The sequence below is a fragment of the Pelobates fuscus genome, chromosome 4 (assembly GCF_036172605.1).
Source record: "Pelobates fuscus isolate aPelFus1 chromosome 4, aPelFus1.pri, whole genome shotgun sequence".
Lineage (NCBI taxonomy): Eukaryota > Metazoa > Chordata > Amphibia > Anura > Pelobatidae > Pelobates > Pelobates fuscus.
In genome coordinates, this window is record NC_086320.1 from 365,092,725 (window position 1) to 365,115,834 (window position 23,110).

At 39.8% G+C, this 23,110-nt stretch overlaps 1 protein-coding gene across 4 annotated transcripts in view; it reads right to left on the reverse strand.

Moving 5' to 3' along the window:
• Nucleotides 1–23,009, reverse strand: part of RBM33 (RNA binding motif protein 33) — an 81,060-nt gene extending 58,051 nt beyond the window's left edge. For all 4 annotated transcript variants that reach the window (XM_063452674.1, XM_063452673.1, XM_063452675.1 and 1 more), the window contains exons 1-7: nt 22,837–23,009; nt 7,383–7,458; nt 5,727–5,775; nt 5,549–5,628; nt 4,957–5,242; nt 2,919–3,038; nt 394–583 (exon numbers count right to left, since the gene is read on the reverse strand). In XM_063452674.1, the coding sequence (XP_063308744.1) occupies nt 394–583; nt 2,919–3,038; nt 4,957–5,242; nt 5,549–5,628; nt 5,727–5,775; nt 7,383–7,458; nt 22,837–22,855 (820 nt within the window). In that variant the 5' untranslated portion in view covers nt 22,856–23,009. The remainder of the gene's footprint in view (nt 1–393; nt 584–2,918; nt 3,039–4,956; nt 5,243–5,548; nt 5,629–5,726; nt 5,776–7,382; nt 7,459–22,836) is intronic.
• Between the last annotated feature and the right edge of the window lie 101 nt (nt 23,010–23,110).

Consider the following 23,110-nt stretch of genomic DNA (forward strand, 5'->3'; position numbering starts at 1 on the left):
ATTAAATGTAAAGCTGGCCTTTTCATTGCATGATTAAGATCCTTTCCTGCTCTCTTTGTGGTACAGGCATCATGATGACATTATTAATGGAATAATGTCTGCATGCCATTTTATATGTATGTGTATAAACAAGGTGCTTTTCACCCTTTCAATGTCTCCAAGTGATACATTTTATTTACATAGCATGAAGAAAGCAAATCGCAGTACAAAAAGTACAACTAGAGGAATAAAACATTTAGCAGTAGACAAACTACATTCTCCTGCTTAAAAATAAACCTGCCCACTTTACATTCATTCTGGAAGAAAATATCTATACAAATAAATAGCATGTTTAGTTTGGACCAAGCAATTTACATACTCTGCCTATGCTGCATAAGGAGGATTAATTCTCACCCAATGTTTCTGGGATGTTTCTTCTTTCTCTGGTTACATCAGAAAGGCGAATGATTGTCCCTTCCTTACGTTCAGTTTTGAATCTGATTCGCCCACATTCTTCTTCTTCCTCTTCTTCTTCATCCTCTTCATCGGAATCTTCTTTTATTTCAGACGGCAGTTCTTGGAATTCTTGTGATTCAACGTTACCCTACAGACATGCAAAATTTGAATGAATAACTTCTACCTTCTATATGTGGATATAAGATATAAGAGATGCTCTATTTGCATTTCTGTTCTCCCATTTTGATTTCAGAATGGCTCTTAGCAATGAGACACACAAGCCTTGCAGCTCTTAAACAAGAGTGACCCTTACATTGTTTGAGCATTGGGCTAGGTTGCTATACGGAAATGGTACAGATTTTCTAGGACCGATGACAAAAATATCAAGCTCAATAAATTAGACTCCCACCTAAAATGTAAACCTTATGATCATTTAACGCGTCTTGCAAGATGAAAACGAGCTTCCTGCCCTACTTGATCATACTAGAATTGCATTGATTTAGTAAACACTGCACTGCTCTTTGCCCACAGACATGCCTCCAAGACAGCACCAATAAAGGAGTTTCCTGCAAGCAAGTGGATGTCATGTTGCAGCCAATATTTGCTTTCCCAACTGCTTTATGCATTGCTGGTAGAATAGATACCATATATAAAGGGAATTGTGGGATATACAGTGCTAGTAGAATAGATACCATACATAAAGGGAATTGTGGGATATGCATTGTTGATAGAATAGAATAGAAAGGGGATTTGTGGGATATACAGTGCTGGTAGAATATAACATATAAAGGGAATTGTGGGATATACAGTACTGGTAGAATAGATACCATACATAAAGGGAATTGTGGGTTATGCATTGCTGGTAGAAAAGATACCATATATAAAGGGAATGGTGGGATATACAGTGCTGGTAGAATAGATACCATACATAAAGGGAATTGTGGGATATGCATTGTTGATAGAATAGAATGGGGATTTGTGGGATATACAGTGCTGGTAGAATAGATACCATATATAAAGGGAATTGTGGGATATACAGTGCTGGTAGAATAGATACCATACATAAAGGGAATTGTGGGATATGCATTGCTGGTAGAATATATACCATATATAAAGGGAATTGTGGGATATACAGTGCTGGTAGAATAGATACCATACATAAAGGGAATTGTGGGATATGCATTGCTGGTAGAATATATACCATATATAAAGGGAATTGTGGGATATACAGTGCTAATAGAATACCACACATAAAGGGAATTGTGGGATATACAGTGGTGGTAGAATAGATACCATACATAAAGGGAATTGTGGGATATACAGTGCTGGTAGAATAGATACCATACATAAAGGGAATTGTGGGATATACAGTGCTAATAGAATACCACACATAAAGGGAATTGTGGGATATACAGTGGTGGTAGAATAGATACCATACATAAAGGGAATTGTGGGATATACAGTGCTGGTAGAATAGATACCATACATAAAGGGAATTGTGGGATATGCATTGTTGATAGAATAGAATGGGGATTTGTGGGATATACAGTGCTGGTAGAATAGATACCATACATAAAGGGAATTGTGGGATATACAGTGCTGGTAGAATATATACCATATATAAAGGGAATTGTGGGATATGCATTGCTGGTAGAATAGATACCATGTATAAAGGGAATTGTGGGATATACAGTGCTGGTAGAATAGATACCCTATATAAAGGTAATTGTGGGATATACAGTGCTGGTAGAATAGATACCATACATAAAGGGATTTGTGGGATATACAGTGCTGGTAGAATAGATACCATACATAAAGGGAATTGTGGGATATACAGTGCTGGTAGAATATATACCATATATAAAGGGAATTGTGGGATATGCATTGCTGGTAGAATAGATACCATATATAAAGGGAATTGTGGGATATACAGTGCTGGTAGAATAGATACCATATATAAAGGGAATTGTGGGATATACAGTGCTAATAGAATACCACACATAAAGGGAATTGTGGGATATACAGTGCTAATAGAATACCACACATAAAGGGAATTGTGGGATATACAGTGGTGGTAGAATAGATACCATACATAAAGGGAATTGTGGGATATACAGTGGTGGTAGAATAGATACCATACATAAAGGGAATTGTGGGATATACAGTGCTAATAGAATACCACACATAAAGGGAATTGTGGGATATACAGTGCTGGTAGAATAGATACCATACCTAAAGAAAATTGTGGGATATGCATTGTTGATAGAATAGAAAGGGGATTTGTGGGATATAGTCAACCATATGGACAAACAGTCAATTGTTCTTAAAATGCTCCACTATATGACAACGGCCTGCATCTTACAGTTGACAAATTTTGTATACCTACTGACTGCACTAAATTGCTTTTGTTAACCAAGAAGAACTAAAAAAAAATAATCAAACTACAATTTTATATGACAACATCTTTTCTACATTATGTGTACCTCTTCAGGAGTATCATTGGTCATATCTTGAATTTCTGTGGTCTCTTCCATAACATCTTCTGCATAATGCTGTTCATCTTCTGCTTCTTGCTTTTTGTACAGCTGGACATTATCTTCCTCCTAATCAGAGAAATAAATACAGATGTAGAGGAATAACATTCAATTTGTTTACATAGACAAACATAGCTTGGCATATGTGTTTATAACACTTTTCATATATTAAAGTGGCTCTGTCAAGTGCCTTTCATGTATGTTTTCCTTTAAGAATGGGATAGTTTTTCTTCATTTCTGATCTATTTCTCTTTAAAACACATGACAAAGCAGGGACTTTGTCAAGTGTAGGAAAAATACATAAGACAGTAGTCCATACTTTGACTTGTGTTTTAAAGAGAAACAGATCAGAAATAAGAGAACAGATTCTGAAAGAGGAAGAGAAGAGGAAACGTTAGAGAAAGGCAAGTTTGATGTGACAGAGCCACTTGTTTATGTTGCATGTGATTTGTGAATCTTTAACTGTAGACTACCATGTTCGAACCTTCAAGAAAATACTAAAACCGAAAGCCTCCCTGATGTCACAACACAACTAATGTTCGTTATTCCCATGATTTTATGAGTCTGATAATCATTTCTAAAATGCTGCTGAGAACATTAACATACCTACAGTTCACCAATGCAGTAAAGCATAGCCAAGTCAAAAGAAGAAGAAAAAAAGTGGCAAACATTGCTTTATAAAGTGCAAAGGAAAGTAAATATTTTTAAAATGTGCCTTAAAACCCTAATGCATTCATATTTGGCATACCACTGAGAATGACTAAATAATGAAGACTCCACAACATTGCTTCTGTGCGTGAATTGTATTCTAGTGTAAATCACCATTCGAAAATAATAATAATAATAATAATAAAAAAAGGCATTGGGCTAAAAAAATAAAAGGAGCTTTGCATGGATTTATTGGCCAATGATGGATTGCGAATGCCAGGCTTCCGAACTATGGGAAGAGCTTCCTCACTAGTGTCAGGACCAGATTAGGGGGTATAGGGATGTGAAGACAAGATGGCAACTAGGATCTCCATAACCAATTGCGACTACATTGAGATGAACTTGTGGGGACTGGAATTCCTTTCACCATGTCACTATCAGTTTAGCATTCTGGGAAATGTAGCCCATATATCTGCAGTACCACATAATTATTTTTGTAAATTCTAAAAACACAGATTGTGAAACTTTGCAAAAACAAATAGTACAAACAGCAAGCATTGTACTACATAAAAAAATAATCAACTGTATTTCTGTATCCTCTATTTTTAATATTGTGTCATATGTTTTGATTTAGCCAGCACCGTAATACTATCCAATTCACCCCAAAGAATCAACTCAACTTGTAAAATTACATTTACATAACTGCAGACTTCAGAATTATTCAGACTTATCCATGCACAGTGTAACAATAAAAATATTGTATTTTCCCGATTGCTTAGTCCACAGAGGAAGAATTTGGAGTATGTGGACATAAAATAATCCTACTTAGAGGGCATAACTTGGTGCTTTGCCTTTTTCTTCCTCCCTTCAATCTCTTCATTCAGAGGTGGACAGCTATTAGTTACAAAAATGACTGAAGAGGGCAATCAATCATTTCCAAAGAGTAAGCACCTTAAAGATGTCTTTAGGAAGTCAATAATCTTTTACCTTTAGATGACTATCAGATCTTGTTCAAAAGCCAGGATAATAGCTTTTGCATTAAATAGTTCCAACAATCACAAGAAGGTCCCACAACACAAAGCAGATTTCTTCCATGAGGATACAATCCTCAAGGTCATGATTCTCTGTTTCTTTCCAGCATGACAAAAGAGCATTACCTACCGCCAAACAAGCTGTCAACATAAACTTTGTCACAATCTAGATAAAGAAACTGGCAGACACTGATAATAGGTCCAATTTTCATCTTCCCCTGGGGAACTGAATAGGTTTCAAATCAGCCCAACACCCACACAGAATGTGACGTAACATTATCAGCGAAGAGGAGGGAAGGCAGACTTACTTGAAATTCATCTAAAGGTTCATTGATTTCCAGGTCCAACACCTCATCTGCCTCTTCATCCACATATTCTATATGTTCAGCTGCCAGTTCAGAGTCATTTTCATTTTCATCATACGACTCTACAAAATCTCCAGTGGGAATCTCAGGCTCATCATAAATCTCTTCACTGTCACCCTCTTCATATCCAGGTTCCTCTGTTTCAGGTTCCTCGTTCATGCTCTTGGAGAGATCAAATGAAGGGTGCTCTCCGGCAGTAGCATTGAGGCTAACCAAGACACCTTGGGTGCTACAAACACAAAATCAAAATAATGCATAGTCCAGACGTACACAGATGTTCAATTAGGTTTTCTATCAACAAATGCAAACCACATAAATTATATTACTATTTTTTTTTTTTTTTTTTTTTTTTAATAACCAACGCTAGGTCTCAGACATGGCTAGTATACCCTGATAGTCATATATGTATATAATATTGCAAGTCATTTAATCCATTCAGGCTTACAACAAAGGATGCAATTTTCTTTTTTAGGGTCCACCACACATTGTTTCATTAATAATGACGATATAAACAGATTTATTCAGGGATACAGACCTGTAACTTTGCTGTTGCTCCTCTTCATCACTTTGAAGGAGATCATCATTAAGCTCTTCATCTGACAAATCTGGAGAAATCTGATGTTAACAAATAAGAGAAAGATTAGTTACAAATTTCAGCATGAAAATAATGAACGCAGTTACTCTTAGAAACATTAAATTATTAAAGAGCTAACCTTTTTCCCAGACAAGTAATCTTCTTCCAATAGATCATCCTCAAGTTCACTGAAAGCAAATATAAAACAGGCATGTAATCTTTCATTGGGAGAAAATAATTCTGGCAGAAGGGTTTGATGCCAGACAATCAGGTAATTATTGTACAACACTCCATTATGGTGCAGTTATTTTAAAGACTTAAGAGTATATCCGTATGAAGGGCCTTACATAGCTTTCAGCAGACAAAATAGGTCCAAAAATATGGAAAGGGCCTTAAGGCAATAGCCTACTTATCTACACATTTATACAAGCCCTAGATTTATTAGACTGCCTTGTGGGTAATATCATTTGCATGTTTTTTACATACACAGTCGTGTTTGTCATGTTATATGATCTAGCAATCAGCACAAAAAACTGTTTCATATCCAATGTGTTAAAGCCCTAGGCCGCATTTCCATGTGAAAACTATCAAAAGAACACCTGGATCAGAAGAGAACACAAAAAACTATTATTAACCCCTTAAGGACACATGACATGTGGGACATGTCATGATTCCCTTTTATTCCAGAAGTTTGGTCCTTAAGGGGTTAAGTAGTGTTTAAATGAGGGATCCGTCACCCAGAAACCAAGTGGCTGGCAGGTAGGTAGGTAGGTAAAAAATATCAAATACACAGTGCTGGTGAAATGGTCAGCATATCTATAATAGAAGTATAATATGATGTAATATATGGGAGATTAAGGTCTAGGATTGCCTGTTTATAGATGGCTGCCACTGCTGAGCAACCAAGGATAACAGCATCCCACATAATTGTGACAAACATTTGAAAAGACAGAAGCATATTCAAACTTTCTGGTCACCGTATTATTTTAGATTTTTACTTTCATAGAGATAACGTGCAGACAAATATTACATTAAAAAAAAAAAAAAAAATCAGAATCAAACTTAAGACAATTTGGATTCAGAGAAACTGCTATGTTTACACTGCATGATTAATCCAGCCTCTAGTGGCTGTCTCCCTGACAGCCACTAGAAGCTGCTTCCGCGATTTACACCGAGTACCGAGATGTCATGAGCACCGGATTAAGGTAAGTGGCTGATGGGGATTTTAACCTTTCAGCGCCGAGAGAGGGGGGCCCCGAGGAAGAGAGGCACTCCAAGACCCTATAGTGCCAGGAAAACGGGTTTGTTTTCCTGGCATTATAGGATCCGTTTAACTCCAAAAAGCAGATTATTGGGCAACGAGACTGCAGGGGCATGATCTATACACGAAAGTTACCTTCACCATACAAACATGGCAGATTCAAAATATATCTACACTCCCATAATGCTGAAAGTGTCTACTTACAAAGCTCTGCATGGGCTGCGCTATTGCCTAGCTGCAATTTTTTTCCCACTAGCTCAATATACCCTGTAAGTGATACTCTAACTTATAGCCTATAAAGTCTTAATAGGAAACAGCCAATAAAAAAAAAATAAAAAGCAAAGATTTCTAGACTCCTGTGTGATAATAAATTTTTCAAGGAAAGGCTGAATTCTGCATATCTTTAGCGGACATTCAGCTTCTAACATCTACATAAGTCTCTGCCTTTACACAGAGAGCAGTAAAAAAATAGCAGCATGTGCATGGATAATGCAAATCAACATACAGTATCTGAACAGAGAAAAACCTAGCTACCTGTCCCAGTCATCAGCAGTTCGTCTTCTTCGAGACCTTTCCGCACCAGGCTTATCAAACTGATCAAAGTCATCATCTGCAAAAAAAAAAAAAAAATGTCTTGTTTAGAATGGAGTATTTCACTCAATATTTTAGGGGTTTAAAAAAAATAAATAAATACACACACTTTCTTGTTATACATTTGTGAATATAAACCAGTCCCAGAAGATTCCTACAGGGGAAAAAAAGGGTTCACCGTACGCTTCTATGATAATGTGATTTTAACCCCTTCCTGACCTCGGCAGCTCCGGCCACCGCAGACCTTCAGGGCCATGTGATGGGACATGTTATCACCATGATCACATGGCCGCAATAGGAGTCTAAGGAGCTGCCAGCAGGGGGGACTGAGCGGCCAGGCAGTCCCCAGACACCTAAAATGTTTTACAAAAAAAATTAAAACAAATTCTATATGTATAATATATTATAAAATAAAGCATATATATGGTTTCATTATAAGTTGACTCAGATATTACACAAAACCAAAAATTACTTTTTTCCTCAAATGATTAAAAAAAAAAAAAAAAACTTTTTTCCCCTTAAAATTTGTTAATATTTGACTTGATGAACTGAATTAATCTAATGTGAAAAATTTCCATTCTCCCTTCTTTTAGTGCCCATCCGCTTTTCTTCCTTCCCCCCCTCCGTCCCATAGTGTTCTTTCCTCCCTCCGTCCCATAGTGTTCTTTCCTCCCTCCGTCCCATAGTGTTCTTTCCTCCCTCCGTCCCATAGTGTTCTTTCCTCCCTCCGTCCCATAGTGTTCTTTCCTCCCTCCGTCCCATAGTGTTCTTTCCTCCCTCCGTCCCATAGTGTTCTTTCCTCCCTCCGTCCCATAGTGTTCTTTCCTCCCTCCGTCCCATAGTGTTCTTTCCTCCCCCGTCCCATAGTGTTCTTTCCTCCCCCGTCCCATAGTGTTCTTTCCTCCCCCGTCCCATAGTGTTCTTTCCTGCCCCGTCCCATAGTGTTCTTTCCTCCCCCGTCCCATAGTGTTCTTTCCTCCCCCGTCCCATAGTGTTCTTTCCTCCCCCGTCCCATAGTGTTCTTTCCTCCCTCCGGCCTTGAGCACTGGAACAAATGTAAGTTATGTGACGGTAGTAACTGGTATCACTATCTAGCATTCCTTTTCCCAATAGCAAAGTATCGCCTAGAATCTGCAGGAATAAATATCGCTGGTATCGCCAAATAATCCACACATGAGCGAAAGCTTAATGCTGAAACAAGACTGATTTACTGGAAGCAACAGGCATTCAATTTATATAGTACAAGCTCCTCCTCTGGAGTGGAAATAGGTCACACGGGACTTCCATAAAGACCGGGTGTTCGTGTGATTGCCATGCCGAAAACGGTTCCAGGCAATCCACAAGTAAGTCCCGCTGGCTGCGTTCGGGAGATTTAAGATGGCCATCCTTTGTTCTCGCCACGTGTTCGTATGCCGAATGCCGGCCACCTAGAAGTACTCAATTACTTTGCGGTTTTCGTGTGTTTACTTGGTGTTCTAAGTTCTGATTGCTACCCAGGGTGGCCTCCGTTCGGTAGAACGAATAAATGTCCCGAACACAAATAAAAGGAATACTTCAAAGTCACTTAAATAGCAGGGAGAGGAAATAAACGAATGGATACAGGTGAAGCCTTTACAATGGCCCCCCTTTTTCTCCCTGCTCCGGTAGATACGGTTGGACCTTTCCTGGTCCAGTAGGGGCTGACAGGAAGTCCAAGGTTTAGTACGATAAGTCAGTTTGACGTGACAGCCCGTCTGCATTCCCGTTTTGTTTGCCAGGGCGGTAGTGGATGGTAAAGTCATATGGTTGTAGGGCAAGGCTCAAGCGCAGCAAACGGGTCTCCTAAGACCCGGATGAGCCAGACCAAGGCATTGTGGTCAGTGATGAGTGTGAAGGCACAGCCATATAGGTAGGGAGGTCATTTCTTAAGGGCCCAAACCAATGCCAGGCACTCCTTCTCAATTGCCACATAACTGACCTCCCTTGGTAGAAGTTTCCGGCTCAGGTAGGCCACCGGGTATTCCCCTCCATCCTCTCCGATCTGGCTTAGTACTGCCCCCAGTCCAAACAAGTTATAACTTTTTTTTTTCCCAATGGGGACCACCACAACCAGTGTTTTATGTTTTCATTGAAACTATAGTGCCAGGAAAAGAAAGTTGTTAGCTCCCTATAGTGCTCCACCCTTTTTGGAGCAGAATGAGTTAAGAACCTAATCTATCACTTAACTGATTCAAGTGCCGATGTCCCACTGGGGATCCACCTCTCCCCCACCGACATCAGCTGGCAGGGAGGACCTAAGGCGCATGTGCGGCGTTGGCCGCGCTTGCATTAGTACTTACCCATAGGAAAGCATGTATGATCTATTCCTATGGGGTTTTACACGACGCTGGATGTCCTCATGCATAGCGTGAGGATGTCCAGTGTCAGGCGACCAAAAGTCACCTTACCACCGGAAGCCCCTCTAGTGACTGTTTGTTCACTAGAGGTGGAGTTAACCATGGCAGGTAATTATTGCAGTTTATTAAAAACTGCAATTATTACATTTGCAGGGTTAAGGGACCTGTGACATTGCACCCAGACCACTTCAATGAGCTGAAGTGGTTAAGAGTGAAGAGTTGTGTGAACAATACTTCGCTTGGTGTTTAATAAAGTATTTGTATTAACGAAGAGGGAAGAATGAGGCTGGACTGCTACTTTGTATCAAGATACGTTTGAAGTCATGAAAGTGAACAGCAGTACATAGATTTATTCCTCTGGTCCGAGCCCATGTCTCTTCCTGCAATAATAGTCATTTTCATCCAATATTCACACTACAGCACACAGTGGTGAATTCGACATCAATAGGATTTCTACCAAAGGCTTACAAGTTTAGATCCACTTTTACATTTATTAAGGTTTCTCTGGTTCCATGTTTATTTTCTACAACGCAATTTTATATTCCCATGTCAAACTACACCAGAGAACTGCATTTTATAACAATTCCAGAAGAACACAGGAACTTGGGGGCGGGTGGAGAACAAAAATTAAAGCAGCTGTCAGTGATCAAGTTATTTTTTAATCACTGCATTACACAACTGTAACACGTAATCCTTTAGTCAACTTTATTTTGAATAGGCATAAAAAAGGGAATGATCACAGCGGTTCCCTGGGTGAATTTTCTATAAACAAGCGTACAAATTATGTGCATACGAAGCAGCTTTCCCAGTACACTTACTAAACATTATTCACACTATATCATATAGGATTGATTGTGTGTCAGCTATTTATAAAAAGGATGCTAATGGCACCTGTGAGTCATGGTATAGTGTACATCAAGCATGTCAAACATGCAGGCCGCATGCGGCACACAATGGCTATATTGCACTGGGGCCACTTTGTGTTGTGTTTGATTCCTTGTCTTCCCCCTGACGGCCGATTGCGTGCTCCCGCAGGTCAGCCGCAAATATATCCATTGTGGGCCACATGCAGCCCATAGGTTTGACATACGTGGTGTACATTATCTCTGCAACTATTAAAACAAACCAAGGTCCAACACATAAGCAAAATACTTCACTGTCGACCGACCCCATGAACAATACTGGATTTTATAAGGTAGACAGAGTGAAAGTCTAACAATATATAACTGATCCATGTCTACACACATGCAAGATGTATCAATTAAAGTAACTATAGATGCCGTGAACGCCCCTACCCATTTTTAACCACGCAGCTGAAAACATTTCCGTTTTGCAGGATTTGATGCTTTCTTTGCAGGGCTAACCTTCCTCTGGTAGCGGTCAGTATGACACCCACTAGTGGCACTTCCTTGAAAAAGTGGATTTAAATGACACTTTTTTAATCAGATGGTCTCACAGAGGCCATCTGACTCTCACTGCGCAGCATGCGCGCCCAAGCTTACGTAAGGGAAAGCATTGTATTGTCAGAGAGTATCAACTTTGATGATCTCAGCCCAGGAGGCGGGACCAGCCGCAGACAGAGCAGGGTGGGAATCAATGTAATTCAATTTGTATTCCTAGTGCTATAGTGTTCCTTCAGTTTACTTTCTACTCTCACAATGTCAACGTGATTGCCTAGGTCACATACAAAATAAAACCCACAAAAATATACTAGTTTTGTAAGGAGGATGGCAAAAAAAACTGTAAAACGAATATATAACTACACTTATGCAAAATGTAACAATTAAAGTAAAACTACAGGCACCAAGAGCACTTTGGTTTACAAAATGGCAGAGTTTTACATTAAAGGGTTATGCAAGTCTTCCTGACAGCCATTAGAAGCGCTTTCGTCTCCACAAACGAGTAAAACTCAGTCCTGCAATTAAATGCTGCTGACAGTTGCGTTTTGCCGTGCATGCGCTATCCAATGCTTCTCTATGAAACGGAGCTGGACGCTGTTTACATGACAAAGAAAGGTGGACAGTGTGTACGTTGCAAGAAGTAAACCTAGAATCTCCTAGATGGTCTTTAAAAGCCCTGCGGTTTTCTGCTGCACACATTGATGGCAGTCCTTCCCCATAGTTAGACATTTCCTTACCAGTACTACAAATGGTAGGGCTGGGCAGTGGTGTGAGGACCAAAGGCAGATTTTATTTGGCGGGATGCTTGTTTGGAGGAAAAACATTGTATCCTGTACAGGTGGAGTACATTAGTACAAGTGACTTATTTAAATTAATATTTTACCTTTATCTCCCACGCCAATTAAAGGGATCATATAGTCTCCAAAATTATTTGTGTTATACATTTCTCCAACATATTCTGTGGCCCTGTACAACAGACCCGGTTACATGTTTTCCTATAAATAATCCATCACACTTACGTAAGATAACAATATACTTTACAGAGCTCCATGTTCAATATATGCTTTACTAGGATGTTCACCTCATTCTTACAAAAATCAACATGATAATACAGTGCACACCAGCAGTAATTCTGATTGGAAGGTTTATAAGAATAGATTTTAAAATACATTACATGCACCTGGCCTTCACCTGTTGCTTGTCCACATACAGCTGTATGTGCATATTACATAAACATAGCAAAATACACTGAAGAAAAGTGTGTGAATGCATAACATTTTAAAAAGATTTATAAATAATTAAAAACATTTTTCTAAGATTTCCACTTTTGAGAGTGTCAGTCAATTTCTGATTCTTATGGTACAGGGATTGGTGCTAATCCCTTGACGTTTTTATCGCGTGTGGTTATAATACACCGTATTGACAGCTGATTAATGGAGAGTTATCTTTGATGACAGGTCCTGTAAGGTTAAGAAGATTATTTTTAAAGCCATATAGACCTCTCCATTGTCAGCCTCTCATCATTCGAAAGAGGCTTCGTATGGTTGTGTCCTCTGGGTCAGAAGAATTAAATCAATCCCTTATTATATGCCATGTATTTACACAGTGCACCTGAGGGATCGTGCTAAGGTATTGATTGAGAGAATGGAAAGCAATAATAAACACTTACATAATGCAATCAAATTAAATTACCTGTAAGGGATTAGTGCTAAATTTTTATTAACCTGTAACTACATACGCTACAGAGGTATGCTGGACACCACTGAAAGCCAAATGATTCAAAGCAAAGTACTATGGACATTACAGTGATTTAACTTTCGGACCTGACTGACCGACCAAAGGCACAAAATATCAAAACCATACCTAGGAATCATACTGTAAATCACTCCGACCTTTCAATGTGATTGTGGTGGTTTGCAAAAAAAAAATAACTCCAATTATATCTTCACTTTGAACAGATGTGTGGTGACAGCAAACCACATGTATGTGCAGAATTTTGCTATAATAGTAAATGGAATATCTCACACAAGGCAGGTATTTTTCTGTATACTCTATGCATCAAAACAGCTTCAGCTTAATGGAGCAGCTATAGTGTATAGATCATGCCTCTGCAGTCTCACTGTTCAATTCTTGATCATTTAGGACAGGGCTCGATAAATTTGCTTGGAATCTAGGAGCCAGGTTTTTCAATGTCAAAAATACAATTCTTAAAGGGACACTATAGTCACCAGAACCAATACAGCGTCATGTAGTTGTTCTTGTGTCTATAACCTGTCCCTCCACACTTTTTAATGTAAAGCCTACCTTTTTAGAGAAAAGGTAGTATTTACATTGTTGCCTAGTAACACTTCTAATGAAAGTCACTCAGATGGCCTCTAGAGTGCATGCTGGGTCAGTGGTGCACAGTATGCAGCACCTACGTTTAGCGTCTCCACGCTCTGCATGGAGGCGCTGAATGCTTCCCATAGAGATACATTCAAGTCAAAAAAACCTTACATGTGCGATTGGAGGGGGACCAGTCACCTAAACACACACTCACATTCTCAGTCACTGCAATAACACATTAAGGTGTCCACCCAGCCTCCCTACCTGGAGCGGTTTGGCTTTCCCTGGGGTCCAGTGGGGCTTCAGTCATCTCCCTGCTTTGCATAGAGCGCTGTTTACTGATGCCAGAATGACGTAATATTCTGGCTCCTGGCATCACTGGAGGACGCGCGAGGTAGCAAAGCAGGGAGGGAGGTTATAGCTCTCTCACGCGACTGCCAGTCTGCCTCAACCTTCTAGGAGCCTCCCGCACATTCCAGCACGACCTACCGGACGCCCACATTCTGCATCAGCTTGCTGGCCGACCTCAAATGCTCTCCCTTTAACCGTGCGGGCGGCTGGCCGACCACATGCCCATGCTCTTTATGAGCCGGCTGCCTTCACTCATAGGCAGCCGACCACCTTAGGGGCCGAATGGGCCAACAAATCCCAGGCTCCAGGACTAAAATCCTAGTCGCCATGGCAACCTGGCACCTGGGGTTTGTTGAGCACTGATTTAGGAGTTGCATCACTTTTGTAAATGAAACCCAAGACACGTCGCCACCACTGGCACACATCCAGCCTACCTAAAAAAAAATAATTGACATTTTCAATCAGATGTGACAGCATCACAGTGTGTTTTAAATTTAGAGGTATTTATCCCCTGCACTTTTAATTGAAGTAGCAGATTATTAACAGAACAGGAGAAAAGATTTTCTAAATTAAACAGAATGTGCAATAAAGGATAAACATTGGACATCTCTTTATAGGAAGTGTGTAGAAAAACTGTAGGATGGGGTCACTAGAGCTGCATACACAAAGTAATTCAACTCCTAAATTAAAGAGAATTGAGCAGTGAGACTGAAGGGGCATGACCTATAATGTCCCTTTAATTGAAAATTCTCAAAGCCTTATACTGTTACAGGGAAAGGAAAAAAAAAAAACATTGCTGGGGGCGGAAAGGCCGCAGCATAATTTACTCCTCACACAAAACACCGGCTGGTAAATCTTGAGCCCTAACTAAATATTTCCGCGACCACCGCGGAGCAACAATCAGGCCCAAATATGTCGCCCTCACCCCACCGAGTCCAGGAGACTCAAACGTCCAGCACGCCTGTTGACACAGAGGTGAGAGATTTGGTACGAAATATGTCATCTAAACAAGACCTGGCAAATATGTTGGGTAAATTAGAAGTATCTTTCCAAGGCAAGCTAGACGCCTTCAGTGCCGACATCCGTCCACATGGGAGATAGAATAGGACCATTGGAGGATGACAGAGAAGTGGTACATACACAGAGTACGTTACTCCAAGACACTGAGGGCACATACTTCCCAGCTGGCAGTTATGCAATGGTCTATGAATGATTTAGACAAAAAGGGGGAGAAGGAACAATCTCAGGATAAGGGGAAGCCCTGAAGGAGGCCCAAGAAGACATTCCAAAAGTACTCTCAGAACTTTTCAACTTAATTCTGGACAGATCACCTGATTCACCAGCATTTGCTGATGATTTGCTTTTTACGCCAACATCCCCTGCAACAATGACTCCCCTCTTGGAGGGAATAGCTAAATATAATGTTTCACATTTCCAGGTCAATTTTACCAAAAGTTAGATCCTACCCCTAAAAATCGACACTCTCAAACACTGTTGAATGGCGGTATTTGGGAATACATCTACCAAGCAATCTCACTGACACTTATGCTATTTCATCCCACTTCTGCACAAGATTGCTAATGACCTGGCCACCTGGCAGAAGCCACAGTTTGGCTGGCTGTGTCGCATAAACATTTTAAAAATGAACACTCTCCCAAAGCGGTTATACCTCCTACAGACCCTCCCAATTCAGATCCCCAAAACGTTCTTTGCTAAAATTAAACAATTATTTACCAAATATATATGGGCAAACAAACACCCACGGATCACATTTAATATACTCACAAGACCCAAAACCCAAAGTGGATTGGGCATGCCAAACATGGGAGTACACGATAAAGCGATTATGCTTACTAGGATCTATGAATGGGCTAACCCACATCCACAGACGCAATGGGTAAAGCTGGAAGACTCCTTCTTTTAAACCACAATTCATACGATCCCGTGGCTTAAAACTGCACAAATGTTCCTCTCACCTCAACAGTCTTCATCTTACCATTATCCCCCCACTCCACTTTTGGAAACTCAGGAGACAATGCTCCTCCATATCCCCTAACCCATCTCCACTATTTCCATTGACTGACAACCCACTGTTCCAACAGGATCTATAAGCCCATTCATTTGAATTCATACAGGTACCCCCAGAAGGCATCTTCTCTTAGATTGCATACCGTTCTAGAAAAAAATTCAGTTAAGCCACTGAATTCCCTTATAAGAACGAAAAATCCCACGCCACTGCAAGCTTTTAAATATGCACAACTGTCCCACTTCATGCATTTAACAAACCAACTTCTCAAAGGATCCGTACACTCTCAAACTTTGAAATCTACTGTGACTCTCATAGCCTTAGACGTAAACACTTATCAATATTTTAGAAGATGTTACAAGATGGGCTCAAGGGACAATTACCTCACTGCACGTCATCCTGGAATAGGGAACTTAACATCAATCTCACTCCTAGGGAATGGGACATTATATTTCAAAGCATACACAAATCGGTGAGCACCACCGCTCACGTTTGGTGGACTTGTCCCATCATACAAACTTGCTGGCGGAAAGTGGGGGAAATGATCAATGCCATCCCACGAGGTGGCCTGGCACACACCCCTGAAAATATGCTGTTCCTATTATACTCCAATCCTACTCTCAAACCACAACGGGTATTAATGACCCACTTGCTGACAGCTGCCAACCTCCTCGTTGCAGTTAAATGGAAAAGGTACTCGCGCCACTTCCCTACAAGAAAGTCACTCAGAGTAATGGAGTAAATAACAGCCTCTCTAACTAGTAAATATCTAACACACTCCTCTACTTGGGAGCTATGGCTGAAATACTTAAACACTAACCCTTCTTTTTCGGGATAAATACCGAAATGCTTAAAACACTCTACGTGACTGGCAACACTCCATACTCCGGTAAAGTCTACTGAGTTGGAGCACGCTAGTCAGTAACTAGAAGTTTACATGGATAGACAGAATGTGATATCCTACGAGAGCCTCTATCATAATATAACTTCTATTTGTTGTCTTTACCCTCCCACGCTTGAAATTATTTAATATTCCACACGCCCGGAAGAGTCACATACATATTATGGGCTACGGGGTGCTGCATTCTGTCTGCCTTCTCCCTCAGCGCAGCAACTCAAAGACCCTAGTTAGGGTGGTCGGACAAAATGTCCACGTTTTCACGTTTGCAACAACAAAAAGATCATGCATCTTTAGTGCTTTTCTGATATATCCTACACTATAAAAGCATATCAAACTTATGTTAAACCTTAGTGAAATGTAATATGGGGACCACGGACTGGAACACTACCGAATGGATAATCATAACCTATCCCCCCACCACCTTATCCTCCTTACATAGGAATGGTGTGTGAAATTACACTGAGAGCTGATATGTAAACAATATGTCATGTTGAATGTTATATACCACTATACTATAACAATGTGATACGATATCAAAGATTGTTACACTATCACCGGTATACAACTACAATTCGTAATATTGTCTCACTGTATTTGATAACTCAAAATGCTCAATCTTATCTTGTATTGTCTTACGCTGTGAAATGTATTTAGCTGTGATTGAACCACAGTACATTCAGTACACAGTATAACCACAAAACGCATAAATTACATAAATTAAAAAAAATTATAAAAAAACAAAAAACACATGTCAATGCTTTCAACACATCTTTACAATCTAAAAAATAAAAAATAGGCTAAGTGGGTGTAACTGATTTTAAAGGAGCACTCCAAGCAACATCACGACTACAGCTCGCTCCCACTGGTTTATTTTTTAGTGTAAATGGTGGGAAAATAAAGTAAACATATATAAATAACATCTCAAATTTAAGTCAAAATAGTTAGACTTCAAACTCACATTCAGATTTATTTGACTATTTTTGCCTAAAATTTTATTAATTTTATAATCCCTAAAATTCACACTTTAGGGGAGAATCGGGTCAGCAACTAACAAACATTTCAAAACTTGATAAAATCAATCAGAAACTAAAAAAGTATGTCCCATAAGCAGCAAAACATTTCCGGTCAGTAACAATTCCAGGCACTCGTGTTAATGTTACCTACGGGTGGAAGCCCACAGTAGCATATCAAACTGGAACCCAGAAGTGCAAGGAAAATGGAGGTATATCAGGGAATACCTTTAAAATGTGTTCCACAGAGCCGTTCTCACAACTATAGGCAATAAAAATTAATATAAATGAATATATAGACAGACAATAAAATTATGAGCATTGCACAAGTGCTTTTCAGAAATGTATAAAATACATGTTAACTCCCAAATATACATTGTTTATCAAGTCAGTAATAGTATTAATGGAGATATTTATATCTTATACACCCAAGGCAAGTAACTACTACAACAAGTGCCTCTATGCACCACTGAAGACCACAGGCAGTAAATGGTGCATGGCTGGACTCCACCATATCAAATGCTCAGGAGACTGGTGGTGATAGAGAAGCCAGATTTGGACATGATAAATCCTAATTTTAGAGTTACGATTTCAAAGAATTTCCATGGGGAAAGCAGGCAGAGAGAGAGCATTCAAATCCTGCACACAGATGATAAAGTTGATGCTCAAGTCCTCAGAGGACCCTTCAATAAGAATTCGATTGAGTTGTTCAAAGTGCCCCTGAAAGGTTGACTACAGAAACTAGGTCAATAAGGCACAGGATAAACATCTGGCTGCAGATGTTTAAAGATTGTATTGACACATTTTCATTCAGAAGGGTTAGTTTAATTAGACAGAATTCACTCTATTAAGACAACAGTCTTCTATAAGGGACAAAAATCACATTGGGCTGACATGATCTGAATGTAGTAGGCCCAACACAGGACAGTCGCCATGGGGCAGTGAACTGCAACAATTCTAAGTAATCTAAAAGTTGTCAATCTGACTTCATAAAGTCACATTTTACTGGCACAATGTGATAACTCACAGCAAAACTGTATGTTTTAAAAGAACTCCAGTCTCACACAACATGTTTTCTAGACTAAGTAACATTTATAAACATTTCTTCCATAAGTATTTTAACTAAAATATCAAACACCCCAAACAAATGCATTACTTTAACCCCTTAAGGACAGAAGATCGGACCTACAGCGTCAAAAAAGATCCCCATGGGAAAGCACTGAGTAATGCTTTCCTATGGACGTGTTTGAATGCGCACGCCTCTGGCTCCACTTGGGAGCTGACATCGATGGAGGAGGAAATAAGAAGCAAATAAATGGTTAATTTAGCATTTACTCGTCACGAATCGGGGCCCTAGTTACTGTTTAGGTGACTAGGGTTTCTATAGCGTTAGGATTACATATTTGTATTCCTAACACTATAGTGTTCCTTTAAGTTCTGCATGGCATTTTAACTGAGGATGTTCTAATCCGGTTAGCTTTCACTGCAATAAGACACAGCAATGTCTCACAAATACAACAGTAGCCTCCACATCCCCCATACAGATTTTATTGAGTTTTGAAAAGTTACAGGGTTAAATATGGGGCTTTCCCGTTTTCACATGTTGAAATTTACCAGATTGGTTTGCTAGGCCTATGTTGCCTTGGAGACAATATGACAGCCCAAAATGAAAAATTACCACCATCATGACATACCATTTCTAAAAGTAGACAACCCAGGGTATTTAAAATAGGGCATGTCCTGTCTTTTTCAGTAGCCACTTAATCACAAACCCTGGCCAAAGTTAGCGTCCATGTTTGTTTTTTTGCATTTTTTACAAATAAGCTGCCCTCTCACTGATATCATCAGCATTACACTAGTACTGATCTAAAACACACATTTGTGTTCAGTAATGTCTTGAGAGTACAACATTAACCCCTCACGTCCAGGTTTCATGGTGTTTTGGAAAGTTACAGGGTCAAAAATAAGACTAGCCCATTTCTGTTTTTGCACACTGAAATTTGCTGGATCGGTTATGTTGCCTTTGAGACGGTATGCCAGCCCAGGAATGAGAATGACCCACATCAAAGCATACCATTTGAAAAAGTATTTTATTAGCCATTAAGTCACAAACGCTGGCCAAAGTTAGCATTCATATTTGTTTTTGCATTTTTTTTTTTAAATTCACTTTTACCGATGAGATAGTAGTGATACGTTTTACAGTTTTAGAACACTAATATTTGTGTTCAGCGACAACTCCCAAGTACAACAGTATACCATGTAAAGGTAATATTGGTGTTTTGGAAAAAGTTAGAGTTAAATATAGGGATTGCAAATTAAATTATCTGGACTTTCTGTATTGTCAAACAGGTCCCTCAAATTGTAATTTGTAAAATCACATAATTATGTAAAAAGATTACATAAATATACATCTAGAAATTAAATATTTTCCCACAGAAACCTCAAATTTGCAGTGATGTTACTACTGCAGAGGATTCTGGGTGGGCATGTGCAAATTAGTTCAACAAATAATCACATTTTTACCTCATTATTCCATTTTAAACATGGATTCCTTGGAGTTTGTGTTTGCTGCATACAACAGCTTTGAAACACAACTGGTTTTTCCTTTGCAAGTAAAGCTAATCCTCAATAACAAGCCAGTAAGCAACCTAATTCTGATGAGTTGCATTACCAACGAAACAGCTGTCCATGAGTGGTTCACTGGCTTTGCATCTCCAGTGGGCTCAGGACATACTTGAAAATCTCAATCTATCCTTCCTGCTAAAATATTTTTAAATATACACATATCTATATACAGCATTTTTAAGTTTTTTTTTTTTTTATTATTGTTACAGTGTTTGGGGGACTGCCTGACAGCCAAGGCAGTCCCCCTACAGTCAGATTTTAAAATGCGAACGGCAAAGAACGCCATAACGGCTTAAGTAAAATAAGAGAGAAATGTTGGTCATATACAAACAAAAGCTAGATTCTAATTAAAGTGTGTCACCTCAAATCTTACTTAGGATGTGTAGGGGTGTATGTTAAAGTAACATTTTTACTTTTTTAACCTACATTGAGTATATCTATGCAAACTGGTTAATGACTTTACACCTACCTCTTTATAACAAGGCTGAGCTAAATAAGATGCCAACTTCGGCTCTTTCCATTTGAAAAGGTATCATACAAATACACAATTAAGTTTAGCAGATGATAATATGCACGGCCCATTGTACAGCGCTATGGAATTTGCTGGCGCTATATAATAATTTACATTGTGACAGAATACAGCCTATGACATCATCTCAGGTGTATTACACATTAAGACTATAACATACACAGACATCACATAAGTTTTGAATGGTATGCCCAACACATCATAAAGGATGTTATAGGATTGACTACACTATATAGATAATCTAAACTACAGTGAAACACCTGAACATCTTATTTGGCTTAAAGGAGCACTCCAGACACTAACACGACTTTATATAGAATGAATTTGTTATGGTGCCAGGTGTCCCTTGAGCTCAGTCTTTCCTTAAGGGGTTAAACAGCTGCCTCCAGTGCCAATCTCAACTCCACCCCACCCCACCCCCCCTTCTCTCATAGCATCTGGCTTTTGAAATGTCAGTTTCAGGAAGCGCAGAGTGCTGCTGAGCAGGGGTGCCTCTGATTGGCTTAGAGCTTTCCGCTGAAGCTCTCAGTCAATAAGTGATTCCCTATTAATGAAATTGGCTTGGAAAAAAGTTGGTTCCTTTCCAATGCAGTTTTGTTTATGGGGAGCCACGGATTGTCTCAGTGGGTAACTGACCGCTCTCAGTCAATTAGCGGCACCAGTGTCCGGACATTTCAGAAGTCAGATGCTGGCTGGGGGAAATGGAGATTGGCACTGGAGGCAACTTTGGGGTTGAACAATTTGCAAATAGTTTAACTCCTTAAGGTAAGATCCGCCCGATGGACTCCTGACACCATAACAACTTATTTTTTTCTTTAAATACAAGAGCTATATCCCACACATTGCTTTGCAATGGCACACATCTAGTAATCAAACAGTTAACATGCATTTTTGGTTTTGTTACTAGCAAATGTTATTAGTCCTTATCAAGCCCAGGTGTGAACAAACCGGGGATAGTAAAAAAAAAACAAGGTAGGCACACCCAATATTAGACCTAAACTAGCCCCTGAATGGGGCTCTGCGAAAATAAGATATAGGGTGCTCACTTACATGAGGCTCTATCCCAAAACATGTAAATAGAAATAAAGTAAGGAGCACGACCATAAATGTTCATATACATAAAAAATACCTTTATTCAATAGGTACACTCTATTGGAATATCTCATTACCTAAAAAATAGGGTCATATCATACTATAAAGCAACAACCAGAACACTTCTGGATATATGTATGTAGACGCCAAATATCAGTATATCGAATAGTCAAACGAGACATCAATATAATCCAACCCCACGAACATAAATACATATGAACAAAAATAACCAGTATACCAGACGTAGTGAGAGGCAGGGACAGAGTCAGTCACCAAAACACCCCCAACGTTTCGGCAAAAATGCCTTCATCAAGGGAGGCTCTGCTTCTCACTACGTCTGGTATGCTGGTTGTTTTTGTTCATATGTATTTATGTTCGTGGGGTTGGATTATATTGGTGTCCCACATATGACTAATATACTAATATTTGGCGTCTACATACATATATCCAGAAGTGTTCTGGTTGTTGCTTTATAGTATGAGATGACCCTATTTTTTATGTAATGAGATATTCCAATAGAGTGTACCTATTGAATAAAGGTATTGTTTTTGTGTATAAACATTTATGGTCGTGCTCCTTCCTTTATTTGAGTAAACAAGCCAGGAGCCTGGTTATAATAGCATTGCCGGGATGCGGGCTGTATAGAGGGGGGATGCACAGGGAGAGTAGGGATTATAAAAGCCGAAGCCGGGAGGCGCACTGAGGCCTACTCCGAGGCCCAAGCCTGACCCCCAGCCCAGCATAGCATCACATCATGGGATACCTCCTAACAGAGCGGCCATCCTGCTCCGGGACCCCCGCTCTCCGATAGACACAGCCGGGACAGCCCGCTCCTCTCTCTCCCCCCCAGCGATCTGCGCAGCGAATCCCCCCCGCCGCAGGAATCCGAGCAGCTATGGAGAGGGAGCCAGGTAACAACACCGAGTCACAACAACATGGCGGCCGACGGCTCAGACCTTCGCTGCGCCGCTTCCCGAGGCATTGTGGGTAGAGCGGACTTGGAGGGGGGAGGGGGCGTGGCCTGAGGACGTCCCGAG